This window comes from Chlorocebus sabaeus, chromosome 17, assembly GCF_047675955.1.
Source record: "Chlorocebus sabaeus isolate Y175 chromosome 17, mChlSab1.0.hap1, whole genome shotgun sequence".
Taxonomy (NCBI): domain Eukaryota; kingdom Metazoa; phylum Chordata; class Mammalia; order Primates; family Cercopithecidae; genus Chlorocebus; species Chlorocebus sabaeus.
In genome coordinates this window covers 11,675,302-11,702,462 of record NC_132920.1, presented here as the reverse complement: position 1 = coordinate 11,702,462, position 27,161 = coordinate 11,675,302, and the positions used below count along the sequence as shown (strand labels likewise).

The following is a 27,161-nucleotide window of genomic DNA, read 5'->3' as shown; positions in this document are numbered from 1 at the left end:
AGTGGTGAGGAGCAAAAAAAAAAGAAATGTTTCTTCTGCTGGTTTTTATCATTCTTTTATTGAATAAATATTTTCCCTAACACATGGTTGGTCCTGCTCAGAAAAGCAATGTTATATAAGGCCAAGCTTCAGCCTGCAGGGGGTTTATCCTTAATAAGTGGAGGTAACCCATGCATACAAATTATAAGTACAGAAGACAGAAAGTGGTAAAACATCATTAAAAAAAAAACAAAAAAAAAACAAAAAAACTAAAAAAAAACAAGGAGTGACAAAAAAGGAAGAGTTTGCATCCAGCTGAGCAGTGTGGGAAGGGCGCTGTGGAAGGCATGCATTGGATCTGAGCCCTGAAGGACCGGCAGGATTAGAGCTAGAAAAAGTGAGAGAAAGTAAACAACAGGAGCACAGTCCCAAGGCCAGGAGAGTGCAGAAAGTATGAGAGCAGGGGTCAGTAACTCTTTTTGCTGGACCTGTTTGTGAAAGAGACTAATGAGAAATATCCCTGGAACTATCCACTCGTGGAGGCTTGCAGATGGCAGACTACAGGAGGTTGGACGTAGTATAGACAATGGGAGCATTTGTTGTTGCTGTTGTTTGTTTGTTTGTTTGGAGTGAAAGCAAGGGTGAGCAGTATTAGTGACTTGGCCAGCAAATTATGCTTTAACATGTCATTCTTGACAATAGCGCTTCAAATAATTTGGAGTGACAAGAGATGGGAAACAAAATAAAATATAAACCAATATAAAAATAAAAACTAGCCAGCATATTATGTAGTTTGATCACAGTGTCTTATTTTTTATGAATGGTTATTTCATAGTTCCAGTGATACCCCCAAACACCCTTCTGCTTTGGAGGTCTTGGAAAATTGGAGTTCCGGTAATCTGCTGAGTGCTCACACATGCCCCTGTTGTGCGCTGCACAACCCATGCTGTACACTGTTCTGAGCATTGTTCTTACACACAGATGGCAGAACCATAATCCCCACCAGGCCCAACATCCCCACCTGGCACAGTGTTAAGGGTTAACACACCGTACCCACTGCGGGTGCCAACATTGTCATTACCCATCAACCCCCTGTGTTGGTAGAATTAACAATGTTACTCGCCACAGCAACCAACCCAGCTGGTCTGGAGTGCATCATCACACTGCTCTTGGTAGACCAGAAACCTACTGATGCTGCAGGTGTCTCTGCTAGTGTATAAGGTATTACATGCCCCGTACCAGCACTGCACAGATATGCAACCATCACCCAGCCTTGGGGCAGATGTTTGGAAAGTCGCTTCCCCAAAGTAGTTCCTATGAAGCAAGAGAGAGAATTACTTTCTTTTATACTGTGCTCGCCAGGGTAAGATCCCTGAGCAAAGCTTCCTGGGTTCCCAGAAGTACCAGTTCTTTAAATTCATGCCTCATTTACAAATACACGTACACATCTTACCCTGAGAATACATTAAAAGCTGCCAAGGGGTGGACTAAGCTCAGTTCCGGTACTAGCCACCTTGCCATTTCCAGAATCAGCAGTTCTCTCTTTCTCTTTCCAGAGTGTTAGGGTGAACTCCCTCCCAGAGCCACTGTTACCCTTTCCTAAAATATGATCTTCAACTGGGACCGTCCAGGTCAACCATAGCTTTATAGCCTCAACTGTCAGCAGGGATTGGAATCTCAGCACCATTTTCCACAGAAGAAATCCTTACCCTGCCTGTAAATTATTATATGAAAATTAATTTTAAAAAAAAGATGCCACACAACACACCCTTATTGTCAACATGTGGGGTCCAGCCCAGCCAGGATCCAAACTGAAGAGGGATGGAGGTGGAGGGCTAGGAGAGGAAAGGGTATCTCATCTCCTGTTCTTATCTTTCCTGTTCAAACCTTAGTTCTTGTTCAACCAAAATGCCTGTAACAGAAATCAGAAATAATGACAGCATGAAAAGAGTAAAACTGTGGAATAAGAAATGAGAGACATGCCTGAGACACATTGTTGAAATAACAGAATAGGTTTTATGGATTGATTGACATGTACCACACAAATGAAGAGGAAAAAATTAGGATAATTCTAAAAATTTTAAGTTAGTAGACGAGAAAAATGGTGATTCCATTGGTAGATGAAAATGAATTGTGAAAGAAATAGTTTTGGGTATAAGTAAAACAGTGAGTTTCATATCCCATAGCGGGTCTCATTTCAAAAATATTCTGATTTAAATGGTTCTGGATGTGCCCTCAGCATTGGAACTTTTAAGGCCCCCAAGTCAATTCTAATTTTCAGCCAAGATTGAGAATCACCTGCCTGGAGGAATTTGCATTCAGAAATTCAGACCTTGCAGTCTCAAGAAAGGTAGGGCTGAGGAGATGCAGCTAGTTGAACCCTCATGGAGTGACAAGGTTGCTGGAAAGAGAGAGAAGAGAGGGAAGATAAATAAGTAAGAGGCCAACACCAGGGAAAGGCCCTCCTCTCAGGGACGGGAGGGAGAAGGAGCAGCAAAGGTAGCAAGGAATGACCAGGTGGTAGAAGGGCAGGAAGATAGAAAACCATGGGCCCTGAGGGTGGAGAGACTTCAAACTGGAAGGCGGTGTCTCAGGGAGGGGTCAGGCAACAGCTTTAAATGCCACGATGAGGTTGCCACCCCAATAACTCTCATCATTGCCGACATATCATCATCTAGGTAAACTATTTGACTAACACTCTAGCTCTACAGTTTCTCCTGACTCTTTCTATTTCATTTATTCTTCCTGGGTTGGAAAGATGTGACATGAGGGTTAACACCAAAAGAAAGAATTATATGCCCAAAGCCCACAAAACTCTGTTATCTGCTTATCTGCCACCCACAGACGTCTGCATTTCCCTACTGATAAGATGCAGAAGTTATGCATTTCTTGATAGCCATTTTAATCCTCTAAGATTTAGGATAAGAAGACCCTAAAAAATTAATTTTTGGCTGCCATTTAGTGCCCACCTGGTCCAACTCACAAAGGTTCACATAGCAGATGGCTCAGGAAAGATGTGAAATTGCTCTTTGAACTGAGGGGCAATGTCATTGGCCTCTTCAAAGTATTAGTAAAAGTGAGATTAACCAAAACTTGAAAGGCCACTGGTATATTTCCAAATTTTCAGAGCCTGTGGTGGTCTTGGTGAGTCAGGCAACTGACAGCTGTCCATAGCAGCGTCCTACAGAGCCACCCAACACAGCAATTCATTTCAAAATACAAAGAACCTGTTGCATTTTTGGGCACTTGGCAAATAAATGTGCATGACAGACACAGTCCCTGCCCCTGCAGAGTGTTCAAGCTAGTGAGAAAAACAATCAAATAAGTAACAAAGATAAGTTCCAGGGTGGAGGAAGCAACTGGCCTAAGCATTTAACTGAATCAGGGTTGGGGGAGAAAGCTTCAGGAAATCTTTTCTAGAGAAATAGACTTTTAAGCTGAGATTTGAAGCATGAGTAAGATTTAGCCAGACACAGGGCAAAGAGAAGCAGGTTCCAGGAAGCAAAAAGGTCAGCAAAGACAACAGCAGGTGTGAAAGCCAAGAAACTGCAGAGCTCAGTTCATTCAAGAAACAAAGGGGTTCAATATGGAGGGACCGCAGATCTACGGATGGAGGGTGGGCACGGCCAGGCAGGTCGGCTGGGGTAAGCAGCTAGGATCCTGGGATTCACTGCAGACAGGCAAGGGCTGTGGACAGAGACCACTTTTAGAAAGATTACCGGATTATTGGTGGCTTGCAGTAGGGGAAGTGGGTTGAAAAGAGCAAGAAAGCCTAGTTGGTAGACAGTGACAGAAACCCAGATGGAATGAAGGAGGCTGAAGGAAGATTGTGAAATGGGGGGACTGAGGAAACATTTATAAGGAAGTTTAGTATAGATATGATTTCATGGGCTCAAATGTGGGGGCAAGATTGAAGGGAGGGCTGACATTGACTGAAATAGAAGACATGTTGAATGCAAAGTTTCCTCCCTCCCTCCCTCCCTCCTCCCTCCTTCTCTCCTCCCTCCTTTTCTCCTTCCCTCCCTCCCTCCCTTCCTTCCTGCCTTCCTTTCTTTCTTCTTCGTTCCCCTCTCTCTTCCCACCTTCCCCTCATATTCAGGCAAGCCATAAAGAAGTGATGTCAACTAACAGTGTGACTCTGTCCTCACTCGTGCCTCTCTGCTGAGTACCCTTGGTAAATTACTGTCATCTTGCCTCATACTCTGTATCTCTGTTACTTTCCCACTATCAGGTACCACACCTATAACTTTCCTTGCACTTTCTCTATGAAAGTACACAATTCATTAGCTTACCGCGGGAACTTTCCCTTACAAGCCTTATGCTGAAGGAAACAAACATGAAGTAAACAGAAATTTTCCAAGCCTCTGGAGGGATGTCCTTATTTATAGACTATCTTACATAAATGTGCATGGGAATTTAGAAGCTCTAACTTCAAGGATATAAAGTAAACAAAGTGAACTAAGTGATGCAACTTGTTTGGGGTATATTCAGAACTCCTCACTGACTCCAAACTCCTAGCCCTATCTACTTCAAACTATTTATTTTCTATGCTATATACCTTCTTTGTTCTGCCATGAGAAGTCGCCATGCAGGTAAGAATCACTGTGGGTATCCTGTAATGCATCCATGGAATGCATATCTTAAAGAATTCTAGGCCAGGTGCAGTGGCTCACACTTGTAATCCCAGCACTTTGGGAGGCCGAGGCGGGCGGATCACAAGATCAGGAGTTTGAGACTATCCTTACCAACATGGTGAAAGCCTGTCTCTACTAAAAATACAAAAATTAGCTGGGCATGGTGGCACATGCCTGTAATCCCAGCTACTCAGGAGGGCAAGGCAGGAGAATCACTTGAACCCAGGAAGTGGTGGGCAAGGCAGGAGAATACTTGAACCCAGGAAGCGGTGGTTGCAGTGAGCCGAGATTGCACCACTGCACTCCAGCCTGAGGGACAGAGCGAGACTCCGTCTAAAAAAAAAAAGAATTCTAATATTAGTAATAATGATGATAATTATTGTTTGTTCTAGTCACCTCATTCTCAATCTGGGAGGAACATCCAGACAAGTTTGGGAAAGCAGAGTGATACCAGCAGGGCCCAGGCGAGGAACTCAATGCCAACCCTACATTTATATGACCCTAAAATTGACACCTCCCTAGACACATTTAAAGTGTGGTAAAAGGTACACAACATTTACAATTTTAACCATTTTAAGTGACTTACCATTTTGATCATTTTTAAGCTCTGTAGCATGTTGTACATTTACCTTGTTGTGCCTCCATCACCACCGTCCGTCTCCAGAACTTTGACATCTTCCCAAACTGAAAGTCTACCCGTTAAACAATAGCTCCCTGGCTTAGTCCATTTTGTGTTCCTGTAAAAGAATTTCAGATATTGGGTAATTTATAAAGAAAAGAAGTTTATTTAGCTCATATTCTGAGAAGTTCAAGGGCATGGCCCTGGCTCCTGGTAAGGGCATCACTGCTGCCTCACAATGTGGCAGAGACGGTCAAAGGGGAAATGGACATGTGTGAAAAGGGCAAAACCCGAGGGCCATCCTAGATTTATAACAAGCCATTCTCATGGAAAAAATCCATTTCTAGAGCTTACTGTCACAAGAACAGCATCAAACCATTCTCAGGAGATCCATCCTCATGACCCAAACACCTCCCACTAGGCTCCCACTCCCGACACCAACACACACAGGACCAAATTTCAACATGAGTTTCGGTAGGAACAAACAAACCATATTGAAACCATTGCATTCCCCACTGCCTCCTCCCCCAACCACATGGCAAGCACCATTCTGCTTTCTCCCTCTATGAATTTGACCTTCTAGGTTTCTCAAGTAAATGGAATTATGCAGTATTTGTCTTTTTACAACTGGTTTATTTCACTTAGCATAAAATGTCTTCAAAGTTGATCCGTGTGGTAGAATGCATCAGAATTTTCTTCATTCTTAATGCCTATGTATAGGCCACATTTTATGTATCCATTCATCTATCAGTGGGTAGCTTCCACTTTTAGGCTATTGTGAATAATGCTGCTATAAACATGGGTGTACAAATGTCTCTTCAGATCCTTGTTTTCAATTCTTTTTTTTCTTTTTTGAGAGAGAGTCTCGCTCTGTTGCCCAGGCTGGAGTGGCTTGAGTGCAGTGGCGTGATCTCTGCTCACTGCAAGCTCTGCCTCCAGGTTCACACCATTCTCCTGCCTCAGCCTCCCAAGTAGCTGGGACTACAGGTTGCCCGCCACCATGCCTGGCTAATTTTTTGTATATTTAGTAGAGATGGGGATTCACTGTGTTAGCCATGTTTTCAGTTCTTTTGGGTGTGTACCCAGAAGTGGAATTGTTGGATCAGATGGTAATTCTATTTTAATTTTGGGGGGAACCACCATATAGTTTTCCAAGGCAGATGTACCATCTTCCATTCCTACCAACAATGAACAAGAGTTCCAATTTCTCTCTGTCCTTACTAACACTTGTTATCTTGTCTTTTTTTTTTTAAAAAAAATATAGTATCCATCCCAATGAGTGTAAGACAATATCTCACTGTCATTTTGATTTGCATTTCTTCTAGTTATTAGTGATGTTGAACATTCTTTCATGCATTTGTTGGCCTTTCATGTATCTTCTCTGTAAAATGTCTATTCAAGTCCTTTGTCCATTTTTAATTGGGTTATTTGGGTTTGTTGTTATTGTTGAGTTACAGGAATATTTTACATATTTTGGATATTAACCCCTTATTAGAAATATTGTTTCCCATTCCATGGATTGCCTTTTCACACTGTTTATTGCGTCCTTTGATGCACAGAGATAATCCCTTAAATTTTACACCCTAGGGCCTCTCTTGCTTCACCCTACTCCTGGCCCTGAATATAGCCCTTGCCTCTTCCACAAAACATTTCATAAACTTCAAGTATTTGAAATGACAGAGATCACCCTTGGGTTTCTGAAAGTTTAAGCACAGAATTTCATTCTTCCATCTGAATTCCTTTGACAACACGGGAGATTCAAATTTAAAAGTTGTTTTTGAAGCATAACCCGGCCTATCCTAATTGTTACAAGAGATCAGCAGCTTCAAAGAAGGTTTTCTGAGAGCACTCCCATTGTGCCATCCCTCAGTGGAGACGGAAGCTTTTGAACTCTTGTCAAATATTACAATATGCCAAGCACTGTTCTGTATCCTTTACATGTGTTAACTCCTGCAATCCTTACAACAGCCTTAGAAGGTGTATGCTATTTGGATCTTCACTTTACACGTTGAGGGGATGGGGACAGAAAGGTTGACGAAATTGCTGGAGGTAACATAGCTACTAGGTGGCAGAGCTAGGATTTGAATCACAGAAGCCCGGTTTCAGATTCTGTGCTCCTAACCAATGAGGAACTGTAGCTGATGCATCAGCTTCCCCACATTTAATTTTTAAAAGTTATTTCAGACTTTGGCACCTTCCAGTGCAGTTGGTTTCCAGCAAACTGCATTTTTAGGCTTCACTTAGACATCATGGCTCTTCTCCTAGCATTTCTTTTTCTTCTCTTGGCTTCCAGAAATGACTTACAGCCTATCCTCACATAAGCAAGATCTGAGTCTCCCTGCAAATCCATGCATTCCTGCTTAACACTCTATTTATGACTATATGCATGAGTGAAAATCAGGGCCAACAGTTAAATCCTAGGCATGTTGTATTAGGGCAATAACGCTCCGTCTCTGCTCCCTCAACCCAGCAGACTTGGAGAGCTAATGGAAAGCTGCACCTGATTCTTAGATCCAAAAAAGCAAACCCCACTTCTCTTGCTCAGAGCCAGCAAAATGAATTCCTTAATAGCAGGTTTGATGTCTCAGAAGGCCATACCTCTCAAGGAAAGGGATCATTCATGTTCCCACATACTCCCTTTAGCTAACAATGTGTTCTATGTTCTCGCTCTCTTTTTTTTTCTTTTTTTTGAGATGAAGTTTCACTCTTGTCCCCCAGGCTGAAGTGCAGTGGCATGATCTTGGCTCACTGCAACCTCTTCCTCCCAGGTTCAAGTGATTCTCCTGCCTCAGCCTCCCAAGCAGCTGGGACTACAGGCCCGAGCCACCATTCCCAGTTAATTTTTTGTATTTTTAGTAGAGACAGGGTTTCATCATGTTGGCCAGGCTTGTCTTGAACTCCTGACTTCAGGTGATCCATTTGTCTCAGCCTCCCCAAGTGCTCAGATTACAGGTGGGAGCCACGGTGCCCAACCCTATGTTCTCTTCTATTTTTTCACCAATGTTGAATGTTAATGGGTTAGGTAAAACAACCCAGCCCAGCCCATCAAACAGCATGTCTTATGGAATCAAGTTGACTTACCCAGAAAAGCCTCACTTACTTAGGTTTGTGGGAATACTACAGCTGTTGACAAATGTCCCTGATATGGATTCTTTTCCCCTGCCTAGGTTCCAGTACCTCATTGATCTTGATGAGAAAATGGCTTGTTTTTCTCCTCCTGCTCTAATCAGCATGATTTCTTATTTCCTGCAGCATCCTGAGGCTCTACTTTGAGACAGGTACCTGGGTGTATCCTGTGTTTGCCAAACTCAGCCCCGTGGGTCTAGCAGCTTTCTTCTCTCTCAGCCACATCTTCATCGCCAGCATCTACCTACTTGGAGAGAAGCTCAACCACTGGAAATGGGGTCAGTGGATTTCTTTCTTAGCTACAGATGCGCTTCTTCCGTGCCCGCGTCTCCACTTCACCTGGAAACAGAAAGAAAAACTAACCCCAAACAGAAGCAATGATGCTTACTATCTTTGTCCAAAGGACTCAGACAGTTTGTGCCAAGGCAGGCAAGAGGACAGCGTTGGGGGTGAGGTACTCTTTTAAAGGACCTCATCAAAGGATCTCCTCTCCTCCCCCAAACAATGCATCATTTAACTTTAAAGCTGAAAAAAATCTTCTTTAGAAAGCCCGGGACCTAGAGAACAAGGTATTACCATCCCTAGCATGAATAAATAAAATCAGGGGTCTCCCCCTAATCCAAGTGAGGGTTCCAGGGACACAAGCTTTGAAAATATTAAGATTTCATTCTGAAGGAAGTAAGTCCAGATAGTCCTCTCAGCTCCTCCCACCTCCTCCCACCTCAGCAGTGCCTCATTAGGCTGCTCCTCAGCCTTCCATAAGACATTTACCAGATGAAATCACATCCTAGACTTGAGACTGAAATCCTCATTCAGACAGAGTCTTCAGCCATGAGAATATGTCAGTAAGTTAAACTTTCTCATTATAGGTGGGTAGAATCCTGTTGCTTCTTCCTAAGAAAAAAAAAATCATCTTAGTTACTTTTGAAATGGAAGATTTCATTCTCCTTCCTGCTTCCTCTCTCCCCACCCCACCCCAGAATATTTTTTTATTGTTGGAAAAGTAACTACCAGAAAGTCAGGCTGCAAAACACCCATGACTTATTTCCCTACCCCAGGAGAAGCGCAGGAACTCTACCCTGATTCTGTATATAAGGAAGGCAAAGAGTCACACCCAATCCCCCACATCACTCGCCCACATGCCATTCTGTTCTATCAAAATAGAGATGGCAGAAGTGCCATCTTCCGCCCAATCTATGAACTGGTGTGAAAACATAAGCCCGTGTATGCAAAAAAACCTGACAGTTTCAGAAGGTTCAGTACCAGAGTGTGTGTTTCTGAGAGGAAGCTGAGACCCTGGAGAAATAAGCATGCAACTTGGATGTATCACGTGTTTTCTACTCTTGGAGAATTTGACTAGTTTAAGAAACTCTCAAGGGCAAAATTCTCTTTGAAAGCAAACACTTAAAAAAATGGAATACTAAAAATTACTTCCCAATCAGGATTCCAAATCACAGAAAATTATCGCCAAAAAAAAAAAAAATGTGTTGACATTTCAGATGTGTTGACATATAATTCTAACTAGTTTTGGCTCCTTGAAGTTCTGGGTAAAGATTTCTGATGCCTTCCCCAAATCTCTCTCTCTCTCTCTCTCTCTCTCTATATATATATATATATATTTAAAGAAGCTTTAAGATATTAGAAGTACAGAGAAAAACTTGATTACTTAGAGCTTAGAGAACAACAACTTTTAAAATCAATTGTTCAATAATGTATTGAGTTCAATAATGTATTGAGTTAATTTTTAAATTGTTACTCTACGGTGAATTTTAAACATCTATTGAACTAAAAAACAAAATTATCATCATATTTGTTATTATTGAAATTACTATTCTCAACACAAAGTGCTTAACAAGCCTCATTGTTTAAGGACTGCATCCAATTTTTAACTATAATTAAGTCCCAATAAATAGATAAGCCGGCATCAACATATAGTCCCTCAATTACCTCCTGTGCATGCAAGTTTTCACGTAAGTGAAAGAGACAATTGTAAATGACTGTGCTCATCTCTCGAGCTCTTTCTAGATTTGTAACTTTTTAAAGAAGAGAATGAGTAAAAGGTCCTATTTAACATCAGAATAAGATCATAAATGTATTAAATCTTGAACAGATCTTTATTAATTATGAATGATTTAATAAGAATTAAAAGAAAAATTAGATTTGTTAAAGTTGCAATGCAGTGAACACTTTTACATTGCTGAAAGCTAAACAACCTATGTGAACACATTTCCCCATGTCCTATTCTACTGAAAACACTTTAAGGCTTTCCTCAATTTACTGAAGAAAATCCACACCCTTGGAATGACACACAAGGGCCTCTGTGACCCAGTCCCTGCTTTGGCTTTTGCTCTTCTATATTTGTGCCCCAGTGGCACCAAACTGCTGGTTTTCCCTCCACATTGATGTTGTTTCTTATGTCCATGGGATTCTGTGTCTCCTATCCTTCAGTCTTTGCCTGGCTCATATTCATTCATTTCAACACTCACCTCTTCCAGGAAGCCTTCCCTGGTCAGCCCAGGTTGGACTTCATGTCCTTCCCAGTGCATCCCCCTTTATCTCCCAATCACTAGACTTACCACTTTATCATGACTGCTTTAGGGATTTGTTTTTCCACTAGACCTCAGGTGTCTTACGGATTAGGGATATGTCTTGTTCATCTTAAAATCCCTCATTTGCATTAGCTTTCTCATTGCATCAATCAGTGCAGACAATAGGATATCCAAGGACTTTTTTCCCAAGGTGTAAAGTAGAACTTTTTGCAAAGGTGTTCTGGAGATGGCAGATAAGGAGTGACTCTAATGACTGTAGAGTATTGGGCGGGGAGTTTAAGGAGTATAGGAGGGTGACGACCAGGTGTACCAGTTAGAGAGTTGCTGAAGACATGCATGTTAGGGCAGAAAGTATTAAACAGGGGAAAGAGCACTGGAGTAGGAATCAAGAAAGCCAGGGTATGTCCCTCATCTGGCCGCAAACCAACCACGTATCCTATGGCAATGCACTTCAATTCCTCCGTGATCAGGCAGCCTCTAAGTAGAGTGGCCACCAAGCCCAGGAGGCCTGAGATGGTCCCTGTCTGTGCCTGCTGGGCCAGTGTTCATAAAGTTTGATGTCATCTTGGCTTGGGCACTCCGCTCTCTGGTTCCCCTACCTGGGAGCCTTTCTCCAGATCTTCGGTTCTGGAAACATAGATAGCCACATATTCTGTCCAAAGCCAGAGCTAAGCTATGTTTTCTCTCCTTCCATAGCCTGAGCCCCCTTCAGTGAGAGCAGAAATTCAAACGAATGCTTCAGGGAGGCAGTTGGGGGCTGTGGTTAGAAGAAAAGTTCTGGTGCCAAACTGCCTCAGTTTCTATCTTGGCCCTGCCACTTGTACCTGTGAGACTGAGTAAGTCACTAAAGGTCTCTGTGCCCCAGCTTTCTCTTGTCCTAGTGGAAATAATGCTGGTGACCTCCTCCTGGGCTCACGGAGAACCTCAGATGACTTGCTGAGGATCTAGCGCCTACAGCAGGACCTGGCATACAGCATTAGTCACTGCTGCTGGTCTTCTTATTCTCCCTCGTTCTCCCCTTCGAGTTGATGTATAAATTACCAGTTTCCCAGCTGAAAGTGAATAAAGGTAACAGCTACCTGACAGCAGATGGACAGAGATGAAGTACGTCCTCAGGTACTTACAGCGAATAGGAGGTCAGGCTATTGGAGGCTAGAATCTGTTGGAATCTCTGCTTCTGAAATCCTGAGACAAAATTGGAATCTCTGCTTCCAGTGGCCCGATTGGAAGTCACCAGCCAAGCACCATGTGGTCAAGAATATCAGGCGAAGTATCAGTCAAGAGTCATTCAATGTGACAGGATCTCTCTAGCAGTAGTTCTCTACCTTGGCTTTTTACATCACAGAAACACTAGGGGAGTTTGAAAAATAATAATTCTCAGGCCCACCTTAGACCAATTAGATCCATATCTCTAGAGATGGTGACTTGACATGGGTATTTTTTAAAGCTTCCCAGTTATTTTAACTTGCAATCAGGATCCAGAGCCGCCGTTACAGAGCTTTGCTTCTCAAACCTGGGCCACTGATTCTCATCAAAATGAGGCTCTTGGGGAACCCGGAGATCTTGTTAAAGTGTGGATTCTGGTTTAGTGGATCTGGGGTGCAGTTTGAGATTCTGCCCTTCTAACGCATACTCCAGACATACCGATGCTGCTGGTGTGAGGACAAGACTCTATTACATCTCAGGACCCTGGTCTCTTCCCAGTGCGGATAATTCTGTCTACGGCATCCTTGTGCAGTGTGGTCTGTCCTGAGTGGGCTGCTGGACTGAGAAGGGTGTTGGTGGTGATGGTCACGATAGCTGAATATCTACTCCCTTTCTCCCTCCTCCTGTACCACATCAGTGGGTGAATATGGACAGGAGAGCAAGAAGGACAGCAATAGGAAACAATACTGAGAATCACATGTTAACTTGGAAAGTGTATGATGAGGTCCTCCCAGGGCGCGCAGTGACAGGGAACTGGCTTTGAGCATCAGGGAGGCAGTTGTTGTCGTGGCCCACAGGAAGGTCCTTCAAGAATGCACTGAGGGTCAAAAAGCTCACAAGAGGTTCCACAGGGCTCCCTGGCCTGACCTGTCACCATCTCACTCCCTGCCCTGTGCTAGCCTTTCTGTGTCATGAGGCAGAGGGTTGGGCAAGCACAGAGTCAGTTACTGGGACCAGTCATCCCCCCAGAAAGATTCAATTTCTACTTTTTGGGAGGAGTTAGATGGAATGTTAACTTCAAACCATGATAGAAGCAGGCAGGAGAAGCTGTCTCTGGCAGGACATTGTGAGCTTGGCTCACCATGACTATGACTGAACACCCAGGCATGCCCGGGGCAGGTTCTCTTCCATATTGACTGGGGGCAAGAGGCAATCAGGACATCCTATCAAAGGCTCCCTTCTCTGCCCCTTACATGCTTAATTTTCTTTTTCTTTTTTTTTTTCCCCCCTGGATGATTGACAGCACTCAAGGATACTGACACCAGGACACAAGCCCCTTGGGAAGAGAAGATCATCCTACAAGAGATATGGGGCACAGAAAGGGGCTAAGCACCTTAGGCCCAAATGGCAGGGCCTCTGCTATGTGGGGGTGGCTGGAGAGACAGTCAGCTTACCCAGGGCCTGCGACCCCTCTCCCTATGCCCCTGATGGACACATGCCACGGGTCAGGCTGTCCTTTGTCAGGGCCCCTAAGACCATAGGTCCTTCTCATCCTAAGGACAGATTGTAAGCTGAAAATTCCAGCCTGGCTAAGTGGCGCTGGTATTGTGTCTCGGAAAGAATGATATTGAAGCTTGCTTTTAATATTATTTGCCATATACCAGCTTTTTAAAAGGGAGATTTTCTTGATGAAAGCTGCCTAGAGGCCATCTAGCCCACCTCTTTGTTTTATTCACGAAGGAATTGGATGAGATTTGTCTTATTAACTCTGCTTATTCCATAACAGAAAAATTTTATCATGCAATGACTCCACAGGTACTTTAAAGCATGGTCCTGCTGAGGCAGCATTTAGTCAATGACAAAAATTGATCTCCATTTTGCCTTTCTTGTCCTAACTTCATCTCCCTAAACTCAAAAAGAGCCCGCTCTGGATTACCATTCCTCCCTCTTCCTCAGTCTGTTTCCCATAGGGGTTTCTCCAGCCAGCCCTCAGCTCCCTCTCCTCCCTGGACTTCTGCAGTGTGAACGTAGGATTATCAGTGCTCAGACCTCATTTCTCTAACGCCTGCTAATCAACCTTCTTGCCCTTTTCTGAGTCAGGCCACTGAAACCAGGCCAATGTTCTTCAAATTTTCAATTCCTGGCATTCATTTCTGTGGTTGTAGATACATAGGTGTAAATCTTTGGGAATACTATGTTTTTATTTATCCTGAGTTCTAACTATTGGAATAATAAGGTATATAATTATATATGGTACCGACGGTGATGTTGATTGAAACAATAGTTTCTTGGCCATGCCTGCAGGAAATGTTCAGATCTTGCAAAGATGGAAGCTAGAATCTGTTGGAATCTCTGCTTCTGAAATACTGAGACACAGCTGGAATCTCTGCTTCCAGTGGCCTGATTGGAAGTCACCAGCCAAGCACCAAGTGGTCAAGAATATCAGGCGAAATATCAGGGTTATAAAAATATTTCTAGCCCTTGGTACTATCTGATAGAGGATAAAGGAATAAAACAAGTCAGGGTGAATCTAACTTACTGTCTGCCAACTAGGATACTTTTGACTGGGAAAAATGCTTCTCAATCAAGAAAATATTTATAATAAACATAATTTTCCAATTACAACTTAAAATCCATTTTGCGAATTTGGTTTGGGTAAGATATATGATCTATTATTAAGTCAACAGTTTCCTTATTTCCAGCTATGTATTATAGAAGCATGGTCAGAGGGCCAGGCGCAGTGGCTCACACTTTGGGAGGCTGAGGCAGGTGGATCACTTGAGCTCAGGAGTTCAAGAGTAGCCTGGATAACATGGTAAAACTCCGTCTCTACTAAAAATACAAAAAAAAAAAAAAAAAAAAAAAAAAAACTAGGTGTGGTGGCGCACATCTGTAGTCCCGGCTACTCGGGAGGCTAAGAGGTGGCAGAAACGCTTGAATCTGGGAAGCGGAGGTTGCAGTGAGCCAAGGTCACACCACTGCATTCCAGCCTGGTGACAGCAAGACCCTGTCTCAAAAAAAAAAAAAAAAGCACCATCAGGGATAAATTCCAAAGACTTAAAGAAGCCTAGAAACTGCTTAGCTCTGTGAGAATTCAAGACTAAGGCCCCACTCGCCATTCCCAGCTGCTAGAAGCGAAAAGAAACACGATTTTTGCAATGTTCACGCCGTGTGAGTCCCTACAGAATAAAATGACTTTGTGAGCACCACAGAGACCCATTTGGGGACAGTCCGTTCTCTTTAGCATGTAGATGGGTATGTGGGCATTTCTTAGTGTTCCTCCTAGCTGCTTGGTTTTGGACAGAGGACTCTAATCCAATGGAAGGAGCCACCTGCTCTCCTCCCCCAGCAGAGCTTCACGCCACCACGTCCGCTCCTGGGTGGCCTTTCTCCAGACCTTCGGGTTCTGTTGCGTTTCTTAAATGGAGAAGGGAGACTTCAGTCCTTGACACCTGGGGTGGAAGGACTGAGGTTATGATTACAGTTAGGCTTGAGGGCCTGAGGAATGGTAAACGACACGGATAAAAGAAAGTTTTAGGAACCCTCAGAGTGACTCCAGGGGTTGAAATTTGAGAAGTTTATATGGACCAAGTTTATGTTGTCCCTGTTGTATGTAAGCTGGTTATTTAATTGAAAAAGAATTCATTAAAGGCCCAGAGTATACTCTACAGAAAGAGGTGGTACTGTGCTTGTACGTATAGACCTAATGTAGAGAAGAAGGCCTAACTAGGGAGGAGAGAATTCACATCAAAAATGGAAAATAAGGCTGAGGGTGGTGGCTCTTGCCTGTAATCCTAGCATTCTGGGAGGCTGAGATGGGAGGATCTCTCATGGTGAGGCCAGGAGTTCAAGATCATCCTGAGCAACATAGCGAAACCTTGTATCTAGTAAAAAAGCAAAACAAAAAACAAACAAACAAAAAAAGCTGGGCATGGTGATGTGTACCTATAGTCCCAACTAGTCAGGAGACTGAAGTTGGAGGACTCCAGCCCAGGAGTTCAACACCGTATTACAGCCTGGGCAAAGACCTTGTCTCAAAAAAAAAAAAATTGAAACAGAAGAGAAAAAAGTAGACACACCAATGAAAACAATGTGAAACCCATAAAGCTTGATAAACAATAAGACTTGGCTGATGACTGGGGTAGTCTAGATTGATGAGAAGCAGATGAAGAAGAGAGAGTTTTGATCTTGAAAATCTTGCATGAGATGAATACAAGGATAGCTATGAGGACTGCATGATCAAGAGGTGGCCATCCTAGGAACTCAGTGTGATTAAGGGGCCACAAATAGGACTTCAAAAGTCACCAGTCACGATAGCCTTTAAGAAGTGGAGTTCCAGCAGAATGGAATTAGTATAAGATATCTAGTGTTTACTGTTAAGGATAGAATTGATGAAGGTGGCAAGGTCTGAAGGGTGAACTGTGGAATTAGGAGCATGGATTTGCTACAGGAATATCAAGCCAGAACTACCAGGGCTCTAAGTTCTGGAATGGAGAAGTTTTTAAAGTAGGATTGATAGTATTTGGCAACAAGCGCAAAGGATAATGAGCTAATGAAATTTCATAAATTGCAGAGCTTACACAAAGATTTATGATCATTAAATATGGAGTACCAACTTGTTGGCTGAATAGAAGTCATTCTACAAATCTAATGCTATAATTTCAGTAGAATAATGCCCCTCTAATGAGCTTACTCAGACCTAATCCATATGCCAGTACTTTTCCACCAGGCTGATGAATTCGTTTGCTAAGAGGTCACAGAATGACCCCAATTAGGTGAACATCCACCCTTCTATTTCCTCTCTAATTTGATGTGGTCTCTTCATCTCCATCTGCAAAGTCTCAAAGTTTGCTGATGGATTGTGTGTAGCCTGCAAACACTCACACAGAACCACAGCAATATGCCTCCTCTTAGCTATGCAGAGCACCTGAAGGCAAACAGCATCACGGGTGCCTGGCTAACTGTGAACCCAGCACGGAGGGAGGACGGCAGAGTTGTTCTCTGCCCCTGTCGTCATGGCAGCTATTTTTCATAACTCCCTAAACTGTATCTTGTCACCTTGGGAAAAGTGTGTTCGACTTTCCACTGCCCCAAATCAGAGTGAATCTTTACCCACAGCAAAAATACCCATTAGGGAAAGCCTGAAGCCTGAGGTCTGTCTCTGTTCTTGTTTGTACAGGTGACATGAGGCAGCCACAGAAGAAGAGGAAGTGATTGCACACCGTTTTCCAAGAACCAAGAAGGAAGAAAACACAAGAGATTTTTCTCATCTTTTTTTTTTTTTTTTTTTTTTCTGATGGAGGGAGGTGGTGGAGCAACATAGGAAATCAGGAGGGAAAGAGAGTGATACTTAAATTTAATAAGAGGTTCGTGAAGGGAGCTTAACATGAGAACTCTTGGTTTTTTGAAAGGTTGACTGCACATGCCAAAAACAACTCCTGCCATCTCAGAATTGATGACTTTTGACCTTCATGGAGGATGGTCTCTGGTTAAAACCTGGCCAAAGAAACTCACATAAACTTGGTGTTAGAGAACATCTAGAGAGAGAGAGAGGAACTTAGAGTCATTTAAACTCTTCAGTTTACAGAGGAGGATGCTGAGGACCTAAATGAGAAGTTACCTGCACAAGGCAAAAGGGTTACTTAGTGTCAGAACCAGGGCAATGGCTTCTGTCTCCCGGATCTCCTAGCTACCAGTCCTGGGCCTTTTTTTTTTTTTTTAAATAATCCCAACTTTCCTTTAAAAACCAAGCAATTCAGTAAGCTAGTTATTTTCATGGGTTGCTCATCCATTTTTTTTCAATGATCTAAAAATGTAGGGCAATGGCTACTACTGAAGTTGTCTGTCAACTTGGGATAATAGCAAATTAATTGGAGACAATGGGAAAGTAAGTTATAAAAAATACTGGGAAATCTGTTTCTCTTCTAAGCAAGCATTCAGGGCAGGTGTTAGTGACATTGTCAAAACCTCCTCCATTTGAACATTGATTAATTCATCAAATAAATGGTGTATTAATACTTTTACTTGCAGAAGAATCTGGATGGGAAGTGATAGAATTATGAGAGCTGTTGAGATTGCTTTGCTACAAAACACTTTTCTGAATGAATGTGTGTTTTAACAAAGCTGATTTTCAGATGCTTAACAAGGATTCATGATCCCTCCTGTGATTTTCCTAGTGTTATTTTCCTGGCACAAATGGCAAATGTCTATTGGTGGGTAAACATATTTGAGTCTACTAGTATGTCACTAGGCTTATATGGGTTGGGGTGTGGACACTGAAGAAAATTGCACTTGGACTTCCCAACCTAACATTATATAGGAAAAATTTGGTAAAAATGAGCAAGAGTGGTCTTGAAGGGTTACAGAAGAGGATAGAATATCTCAGGGAGGAAGGCAGCCCAAGGGAAGACCAGGACAGGCACCAAGAAACCTGCTTAATCCCCACTTCTTTTTCTACTGTTCTGTTAATATGGGCCTCAAGTCTTTTCCAGAGGGAGCTGGGAATACCACCTCTTTCCCCACATCTCTGCAGCCTCTTCACTGCTCCAAGCACCTGGTCTCAGCAGGAGCTCAGAAGCAGTTGCCACAGTGGAAATTCCCCAAACGTGAGGCCCTCGGGGGATCACCCAAATTTTCCACACCCCAAAGGTGACTCGGGCTGTGTAAACTCGCAGTCACAGTAAGCTCTTGGTGGGGACGAGCCTGCAAGTTTCTATTTGTGGATTTACTGGGCCTAGGACCAAATTAAACCTTGATCACAGCATGCCTGGCCATTGTGCGGTGTCTCTTCCAATGCTAGAAATGTCTCGGAACCATTTCCCATTGAGCACATACCTAAGCACACAAGAGCATGCTGGGTGCTGCAGTGGCTTAAGAAAGGATCAACAACAAAACAATAACACACTGATTAAACGTTTACTGTAAGGCACATGGTATTTGCAAATTACATAGCACTATGTTAGGCCCTTAATAGAAGATGACAACTATAGCAACCACATGATGATTCTAGCAATATTTGTATAGTGTCAAGTAATTTATCACCACTCTCACTTATTTTAGCCCACGGAAACTTTGTAAGTAGGAGATGAGTTACGTTCTCATTTTACAAATGAGCAAACTGAGTTTCTGATGGTGGTGTGCTGGGAAATGTTTAACAACCAGCTCTCTGGGGAAAAGATGTCAGGCTCTGATTGATAACGTGTGCTCATTTCCATGGTGTAAACACTCTCACCATGGCCTTTTTCAAGCTGGCAGCATGCTGCTGAATGTAGAGTTGGGAAGAGATGTGCACAACCACTCAGTCCTCAAGAGCCTGTGCAGACTGGCTCCAGCACACCTCTCGTTCGGAGCAGGGAAATGACAACTCCAAGGTCACACAGATAGTTGCCTCCTGAGCCCAGTTTCCTTCCTCTTTCTTACAGAGCAAAGCAGTACCGGGTCATCCAAAAACCTTTATTTAAAAAACAAAACAAAAACATGTCCACATCTTGCAGAACTGGACAAAAGAAGGTGGTCAAGAGATCCCAAATTGGTGGAAACTGTCCCCATTACAGGAGGAGGAAGGACACTGCCACCGCTACCCCAGGGACTGGCCTATACTCGTGCTTCTGTTCCAGTGTTGCTGTCTCATATTTGAAACCAATTCTGAATTTGGGTAGAAGACTTGTCTTGTTGCCTAAACAATGCCTTAACCCCATTCTCTCCCCAGAAGGGTCCTACATTTCTTAAGCTATTTTCAGTTCCTCCGCACCTACTCACTTGCAATGCTTGTCATAACAGGAAGCCAGTTTCATATACTGTAATCCCCAAACACATTGCACCCACACGTGGGGAGCGTGAGGGGCTGAGCAAGGAGCGAGGAGGCCAGGCCTTCCAAAAACTGGAGGGGCTGAGCACTGAGCCGGTCCCAAAGTGGGGCGTTCCCCCTCCCAAGCCCAGGATTCAGAAGCCAGAATCCACCTCCAGACATTCTTGTTTTCCTTTCTCATGCAGTTGCTGGTGACTTTTTTTTTTTTTTTTTTAATAAAGCATTTGAGTAGGCAGCAAAGCCAGTCAGAACTGTTTATTTATAGCTGTGGATTTTCAATGCTGTATAAATTAGAAATCGTTGCTGAATGAGGCCCGCGCCCACTCACACACGCAGGGCCGCTGTCTGTGAGTCCTTTCACAGGGTTTGACTGTACACAGTCTAAAATGGGAGAAAATGACATGCTCCGAGTCAAATGACGGAGTCACAGCTAAACGGCAAAGCAGAAAACCAGCAATTATTTTTCCTCAGCACAATATGGGGAGTACGACAGGTGCAATTATCCAATATTATTTAACAGTACCGGTTTGTGGTGTAGGGAGAAAATAAAGGTTTCCGTGTCTTGGAGAGGAAAAAAAGAGAAAGAACATGCCTTGCAGCTCCTGTTTCTATGGATTAAGCTGGGTTATGTACATGGAAACTGGCCAGGATTCCAGAAGGGGATGGGAGAAGCGCCTGACTCCCTGGCCTTTCCTCCCAGGAGGCTCACGAGGAGCAGCACCACAGGGGCTTCTGACCAAAGGTGCCCCCAGCCTTGGGCTACTGTGCCCTGAACACCCTCTTCCCCAGGCAATAGCTCCAGGTAAGACTGCGGGGAAGGCTGGGTTTGCTGAGCCCCTGTCCGCTTGGAGAGAAACTTCCCTCCTGCTTTTGACTCTCTTTCCTTCCATTGAACTACAATGAGGTCAAAGAGCGTGTGATGAGAAGGTGGTCCACAAGGAATAACTTTTAGTCCCTTCACCAGCTCCCCTTTCCCACTTCCAGCACAATTTTTTTTTTTTTTTTTTTGAGATGGAGTCTTGCTCTGTAGCCCAGGCTGGAGTGCAGTGGCAGGATCTAGGCTCACTGCAAGTTCCGCCTCTCAGGTTCACGCCATTCTCCCTTCTCAGCCTCCCGAGTAGCTGGGAATACAGGCACCCGCCACCACGCCCAGCTAATTTTTTGTATTTTTACTAGAGACGGGGTTTCACCGTGTTAGCCAGGATGGTCTCGATCTCCTGACCTGGTGATCTGCCCGCCTCAGCCTCCCAAAGTGCCGGGATTACAGGCGTGAGCCACCGTGCCCGGCCCAGCACATTTTTATTCCTGCTCCCAAGCCTTTGCTTAAACTGGTCACACTCCCTGGAAAGACCCGTCTTCTTCTTCTTCTAGCTACTGCGGGATAAATAAGTCATCCTTCATGGCTTCAGAACTCACTGGAGTGCCACTTCCCAGCTCTCTGAAAAGCTTTTCCTTGCCCCTCCACGGCATTTGGCCGGCTGCCTTCTCTCAACTCCGCTAGTTAACAGCTAAGCAGCTCCACACACTACGCCATCGCTCTCTCCGCATATCCCTCTGGCTTCTGTTTCTGGAATGGTATGGAATGCCATACTGACTAAAGAAAACAGTCAAGCTTTTAAAGAATCAAAGTTAGTTGTATTCAGAAGTCTTACTGTGGACTACAGACCAAGGCCTACAGCCTGGGAACAGCCTTTCAGAGAGATCCTATGAGACTGCTCCAGCCCAGGATTTCAGTCCACTGCTTACAGACAGGAAGTGGAGTTTCAGGAACTGCACAATCACATCAAATTTGCTCAGAAGTTACATCGCAGCAGAATCCCATCAAGGCTTGGGTATAAGAGTGCATCTGGTTGTAGATTACAGAGGCTTAGGCACTAACCCTGTTAAAGGTTTCGTCTTCAAAGCATCTTTCCAAAGAACTGCACATCTTCACAGTCCGGGGCTTTTGTGAAATTCTGCTGGCAAGCAGAAGTGAGTAAAAGGCGCTTCTCACATTTGCTCCTTTGTCTCAAAGCTGGAAAGAACAGAGCCTTCAGAACCAGACCAGATCTGAGTTCAAATTCTGACTCCCATGGCTGGCTATCTATACTGAACCTAGAGAAAAATCAGTTACTTTTTAGAAAAATATATTATTCGCTTATTGGTTAAAAATGTATAACAATTTCAGCATGTGAATAAGAGGACACAGTCTATCCAGAAGGCGCTTAAGTATGCTATGTAGGTGGCCAAAGGAATGCAAAGGAAGTAAGCATCCCCTGTTCCTTAAAGACCTTAGGCATGCCCAATTTTATTCCAACTTGCTACTGTCCTAAGAGGGGCACTGGTCAGCCCCTTGGATAGGGACTCACCTTGGATAAAAATAGTTTACTCCTCTGAGCCTTGGTTCCTTGTCTGCAAAATTAGATGATGACACCACCACAATTAAATAAGGTAATTTAAAGTGGTGGATGCAAGTGCCTGGCACCCAAGATCTCCATCTGATATAGTTTGGGTGTTGTCTCCTCGAAACCTCATGTTGAATCATGATCCCCAGTGTTGGAGGTGGGGCCTGGTGGGAGGTGTTTGGGTCATGGGAGTGGATTTCTCATGAATGATTTAATGCCATCTTCTTAGGGCTGGCCTCGTCATAGTGAGTTCTGGCAAGATCTGGTTGTCTAAAAGTGTGTGGCACCTCCTTCCCCCATCTCTCTTGCTCCTGTTCTCACTATATAACGTGCCTGCTCCCACTGCACCTTCTGCCGTGATTGTAAGCTTCCTGAGGCCTCCCCAGAAGCCTAGGAGATGCCAGCACCATTCTTCCTGTAAAGCCTGCAGAACTGTGAACCAATCAAACCTCTTTTCTTTATAAATTACCTAGCTTTGGGTATTTGTTTTATAGCAATGCAAGAATGGCCTAATTCACCATCCCACCTGCTTGATTGCAAACTCCTGGGACTAGGGGCCATGTCTTCCTCTTTATATCTCCACAAAGCCTAACTCTGCACCATTAGAAAGTACTCAAATATACAGATGGACTTGGGGATTCCTTATAGCTTCTTAACCTTAGAGGCATCATCACCAGTTATTTTCCACCCTAGGCTTCCCTGGAAGCTGATAGTCTCAACATTAGAGTCATTGTTTCATTTCAGATACTCTCTCCATCTTACATACCGCAAATCTATTTACAGTGACGAGCAAATTACAGTTTCATGTGACCTGGTAGTGAACGAACATTGATAGAATAGGACGCATAGCAGATACATTTGATGAAAAGGAGAAAGAGATGAGGAATGGCCTGGAGGATAAATGGCTTGCATGCAGGGAAGCTCTAGAATGGACGATTAGATGGCCCTGATGACTCGAGCCTACAGGCTACTAGGGTCCCAGTCAGAAGACTGATCCTTAAACAGGAGGTGGGGGGATGTTGAAGACAAACCTTGTTTACATCAGAATTCATTTTACCTTAGGTGACTTCTCACCCCTTCCTGACAGATGGCAAGTGCTTATCATTAAGGCCTGGTCTAGTCTGACCAGCACATCATCATCACCATAATGTTGTCAGCCTCTTACATGGTGTAGTTATTTCGGGGCCATGAAAAGGGCCTCTGTTCTCACTGCCACCCTAAATATCTTGCTAATATACAAAAAAAAAAAAATTTCACCAATAAAGCTGCCCATTTCATATGGAGAGCCAGATTTAACATATAATACTTCTGAGAGAAGTATTTCTTGACTGATATGCTCAGAAATACATTTTACATCATAATCCAGTAGACACACACACATACAACACACACACTTCTGTGAAAAGTTTCATAAACTCATACTCGATTTTAATATGGGTGACATGCCACTTTATTTTCTATGATGTTTCCTATTCCATTAAAATATGTCATGACAATGAAATTGATTTCTTAATGCAATAATAGTGTTATTAAAAATAATGAATTTCTTTTTTTTTTTTTTCTTTTTTGAGATGGACGGAGTCTTGCTCTGTCGCCCAGGCTGGAGTACAGTGGCGCGATCTCAGCTCACTGCAAGCTCCGCCTCCCGAGTCACGCCATTCTCCTGCCTCAGCCTCCGGAGTAGCTGGGACTACAGGTGCCCGCCACCTCGCCCGGCTAGTTTTTTGTATTTTTAGTAGAGACGGGGTTTCACCGTGTTAGTCAGGATGGTCTCGATCTCCCGAGCTCGTGATCTGCTGGCCTAAGCCTCCCAAAGTGCTGGGATTACAGGCATGAGCCACCACGCCTGGCCAAAAATAATGAATTTCTTAAACCAATAATAATAATAATAGGGTTCAACTTAGTTCAGTAAGTTGGACAACACTCCACTCCACCATACTGTAGGATTTGTTCATTCATTATACAAATCATTATGAAGTGCCTACTATGTGTATGTCCCTGGCCATATGCATGCCATGGCCTGAGGATAGGGACATGGTGGTCATCCGCCTGGCATTTGCAGGCCTGTGTCGGAGGCTCGCATGCTTTCATCTTGCCTCTCCTTTGAGAAGCCAAGCCTGGCTTTCCCAGCTTCCTCTGTTAGCAGCTGCTCCGCTAGACTCAGCTCCTCTGAGATGCTAACAGGAAGAAGAAAAGGATCCCTTCCACCATAAGAGCTTACAAAACCTTCCGCTGAGGCTTAAGTCTGGCCTGAGCAAATATATTTGGTTACACTTTAGGGATTTGTTTTCACTCAACACTAAATTTTATTAAGATTCTAATAATGCAGTTAGATGACGTAGAGTTAGGAAAATATGTACTGTATGACTTTTACAATACCTTGCCAGGAATCTGGTGCATGATTCTGAAGACTCCAAATCTAGACATGTTTTATTCCTCATGAAAATTTTTCTAACTATATTCTAAAATGCACTGATGTTGCCATTTTATATATATGCATTAACTCAACTTTGCCATTTTTTTTTTTTTCTTTTTTTGAGATGGAGTTTTGCTCTTCTTTCCCAGGCTAGAGTACAATGGCATGATCTCGGCTCACTGCAACCTCTGCCTCCTGGGTTCAAGTGATTCTCCTGCCTCAGCCTCCCGAGTAGCTGGGATTACAGGCGTGTGCCACCATGCCTGGCTAATTTTGTATTTTTAGTACAGATGGGGTTTCACTGTGTTGGTCAGGCTGATCTCAAACTCCTGACCTCAGATGATCCACCCACCTTGGCCTCCCAAGGCATGAGGCACCGCACCCAGCAAGTTTGCCAATTTTTAAAATCATGTAGTTAAATAAAATTCTCTTTCTTGTAAAATAGATTGCATTATCACTGCCAGTATTTTTCCTCTTCCAGACTCATCCTGCCATCATGACTTTTTGTTACCCTCACATATCACCAAACTAAGAGGAAGAGGCCAAAAGAACCGCTGGACACCAATTCATAGTTTTCCCACTCAGCAATGTGGATTTCTATGCAATCCTCAAATCAAGGAAAAGGAAAGAACCATTCCAAAACGTCCTTCCAATTCACAGGTGAACACCTCTAAGTCCACTTGGGAACCATTTTAGACCCTAAGCGTGGAAGACAGGGATTATTGGCATGACTATATACACAATGACAAAGGTAAACTTACCCATTCATTCTAGGGCTTAACGAAAATGCCACAGCTGCATGAATCGTGGTTCTGCAGTTGCTTATTGGGGATGGGATTGAAAGCATAACTTTAAGGGAGATCCCCAAGATGAGAGCCAAGAAGATGCTAAGCTATTTGAGTATGAGGTGCTTGTGAGATAGAGATCAAAGGATAGCCAGGCGCTCCTCCCTGGTTGGTGAGTGGAGGTGCCCGAGAGGGCACTCTTTGGTGTTGACTTACTGCGTCTCACCTTCTCCCTTCCTAAACTCAACCCTTGCCATTTCACTGTATCCCTCACACCATCACACTTGAAAGACCCTCCAAGTGCCAGTGGCCTTTGTTCCTAGCACAGAAATCATCACCTTAGACTGCTTACCTAGCATCTAAATAATTCCAATTCATATTTAACTAAAATTTCACTATTACTAAATTCAGTTATATTTGCAATATAAATTTATTTTAGTTACAATAACCTAGAAGTAGTATAGTTATGATTATTATCTGTTTTAGTTTCCTGGAGCTACTACAGCCAAATATCACAAACTAGGTGGCTTAAAAATAATAGAAATGTGGCTGGGCGTGGTGACTCACGCCTGTAATCCCAGCACTTTCGGAGGCCAAGGCGGGTGGATCACGAGGTCAGGAGTTCGAGACCAGCCTGGACAACACAGTGAAACCCCTTGAAACGTCTCTACTAAAACTACAAAAATTAGCTGAGCATAGGGGCGGGCACCTGTAATCTCAGCTACTCGGGAGGCTGAGGCAGCAGAATCGCTTGAACCCAGAAGGCAGAGGTTGCAGTGAGCTGAGATCATGCAACTGCACTCCAGCCTGGGTGACAGAACTAGACTCTGTCTAAAAATAAATAAATAAATAAATGAATGAATAAATAAATAAATAATAGAAATGTATCCTCTCACCGTTCTGCTAGCCAGCAGTCTGAAATCAAGGTGTCAGTAGTACTATGCTTCCTCTGAAGCTTCTGAGGAAGAATCTTTCTTCCTGGTGGCTCCCACAAATCTTTGGTTTGTGGCCACATCACTCCAATATCTGCCTGTTTCCACATAGCATTCTTCCCTGTGTGTCTCTGCACCTCTTACCTTACAGAGAATCTGGAATCTGTGTTCAAATCTCCCTGTCCTTTCTTTTATAAGGATGCTAGTCACCGATTTAGAGTCTACTGTAAGTCTAGGATCATTTATTTCAGGATCCTAAACTAATCGCATCTACAAATACCCTATTTCCAAATAAGGTCACATTCTGAGGTTTTAGGTGGACACGCGTATTGGGGGTGAAAGGGGTGAGACCATATTCAACCCAATACATTATCCCTATTTGACAAATGAGGGGATTGAGATGCTAAATTCCTGCTTTTAACTCTTCTCACGTGTCTTTCCTGGTTCAAGGAGTTACCAGTAATTTATACCATCTGTTGAGTGCCCACTACAGGACAGGCGTTTGCAGTTCATTATCTCTAGGCCTCACCATGCTCAGGGATTCAGGCATCATTCTCTCAATATTAAGGATAAAGAAACTGAAGCTCAGCAAGGTTGACAGATTTTTCTGTCAACAAAGAATTACCCAGTGACAGCACAGAGCTCATTCTGGCTGGCTCTGACACCGACCCCCTTTCCATTAAACCACACAACTTCTACCAAATCCTGCTTCTGTTCCCTTCACAATGTCTGGAACACCAGACCTTCCTTCTGTCTCCTCAAGGTCAAAACATTAAACATTTTC

At 43.5% G+C, this 27,161-nt stretch overlaps 1 protein-coding gene and 1 non-coding gene across 3 annotated transcripts in view; one reads left to right on the top strand and one right to left on the bottom strand.

Moving 5' to 3' along the window:
• ADTRP (androgen dependent TFPI regulating protein) overlaps positions 1–20,100 on the top strand; it is a 68,338-nt gene extending 48,238 nt beyond the window's left edge. For both annotated transcript variants that reach the window (XM_007973685.3, XM_007973684.3), the window contains 2 exons: positions 8,485–8,636; positions 17,233–20,100. In XM_007973685.3, the coding sequence (XP_007971876.3) occupies positions 8,485–8,636; positions 17,233–17,267 (187 nt within the window). In that variant the 3' untranslated portion in view covers positions 17,268–20,100. The remainder of the gene's footprint in view (positions 1–8,484; positions 8,637–17,232) is intronic.
• Positions 20,101–22,073: 1,973 nt separating this feature from the next.
• Positions 22,074–22,215, bottom strand: LOC119626869 (small nucleolar RNA SNORA67). Its single transcript, XR_005243062.1, has one exon. It is a non-coding gene; the product is annotated as a small nucleolar RNA SNORA67 (small nucleolar RNA).
• Positions 22,216–27,161: the final 4,946 nt, after the last annotated feature.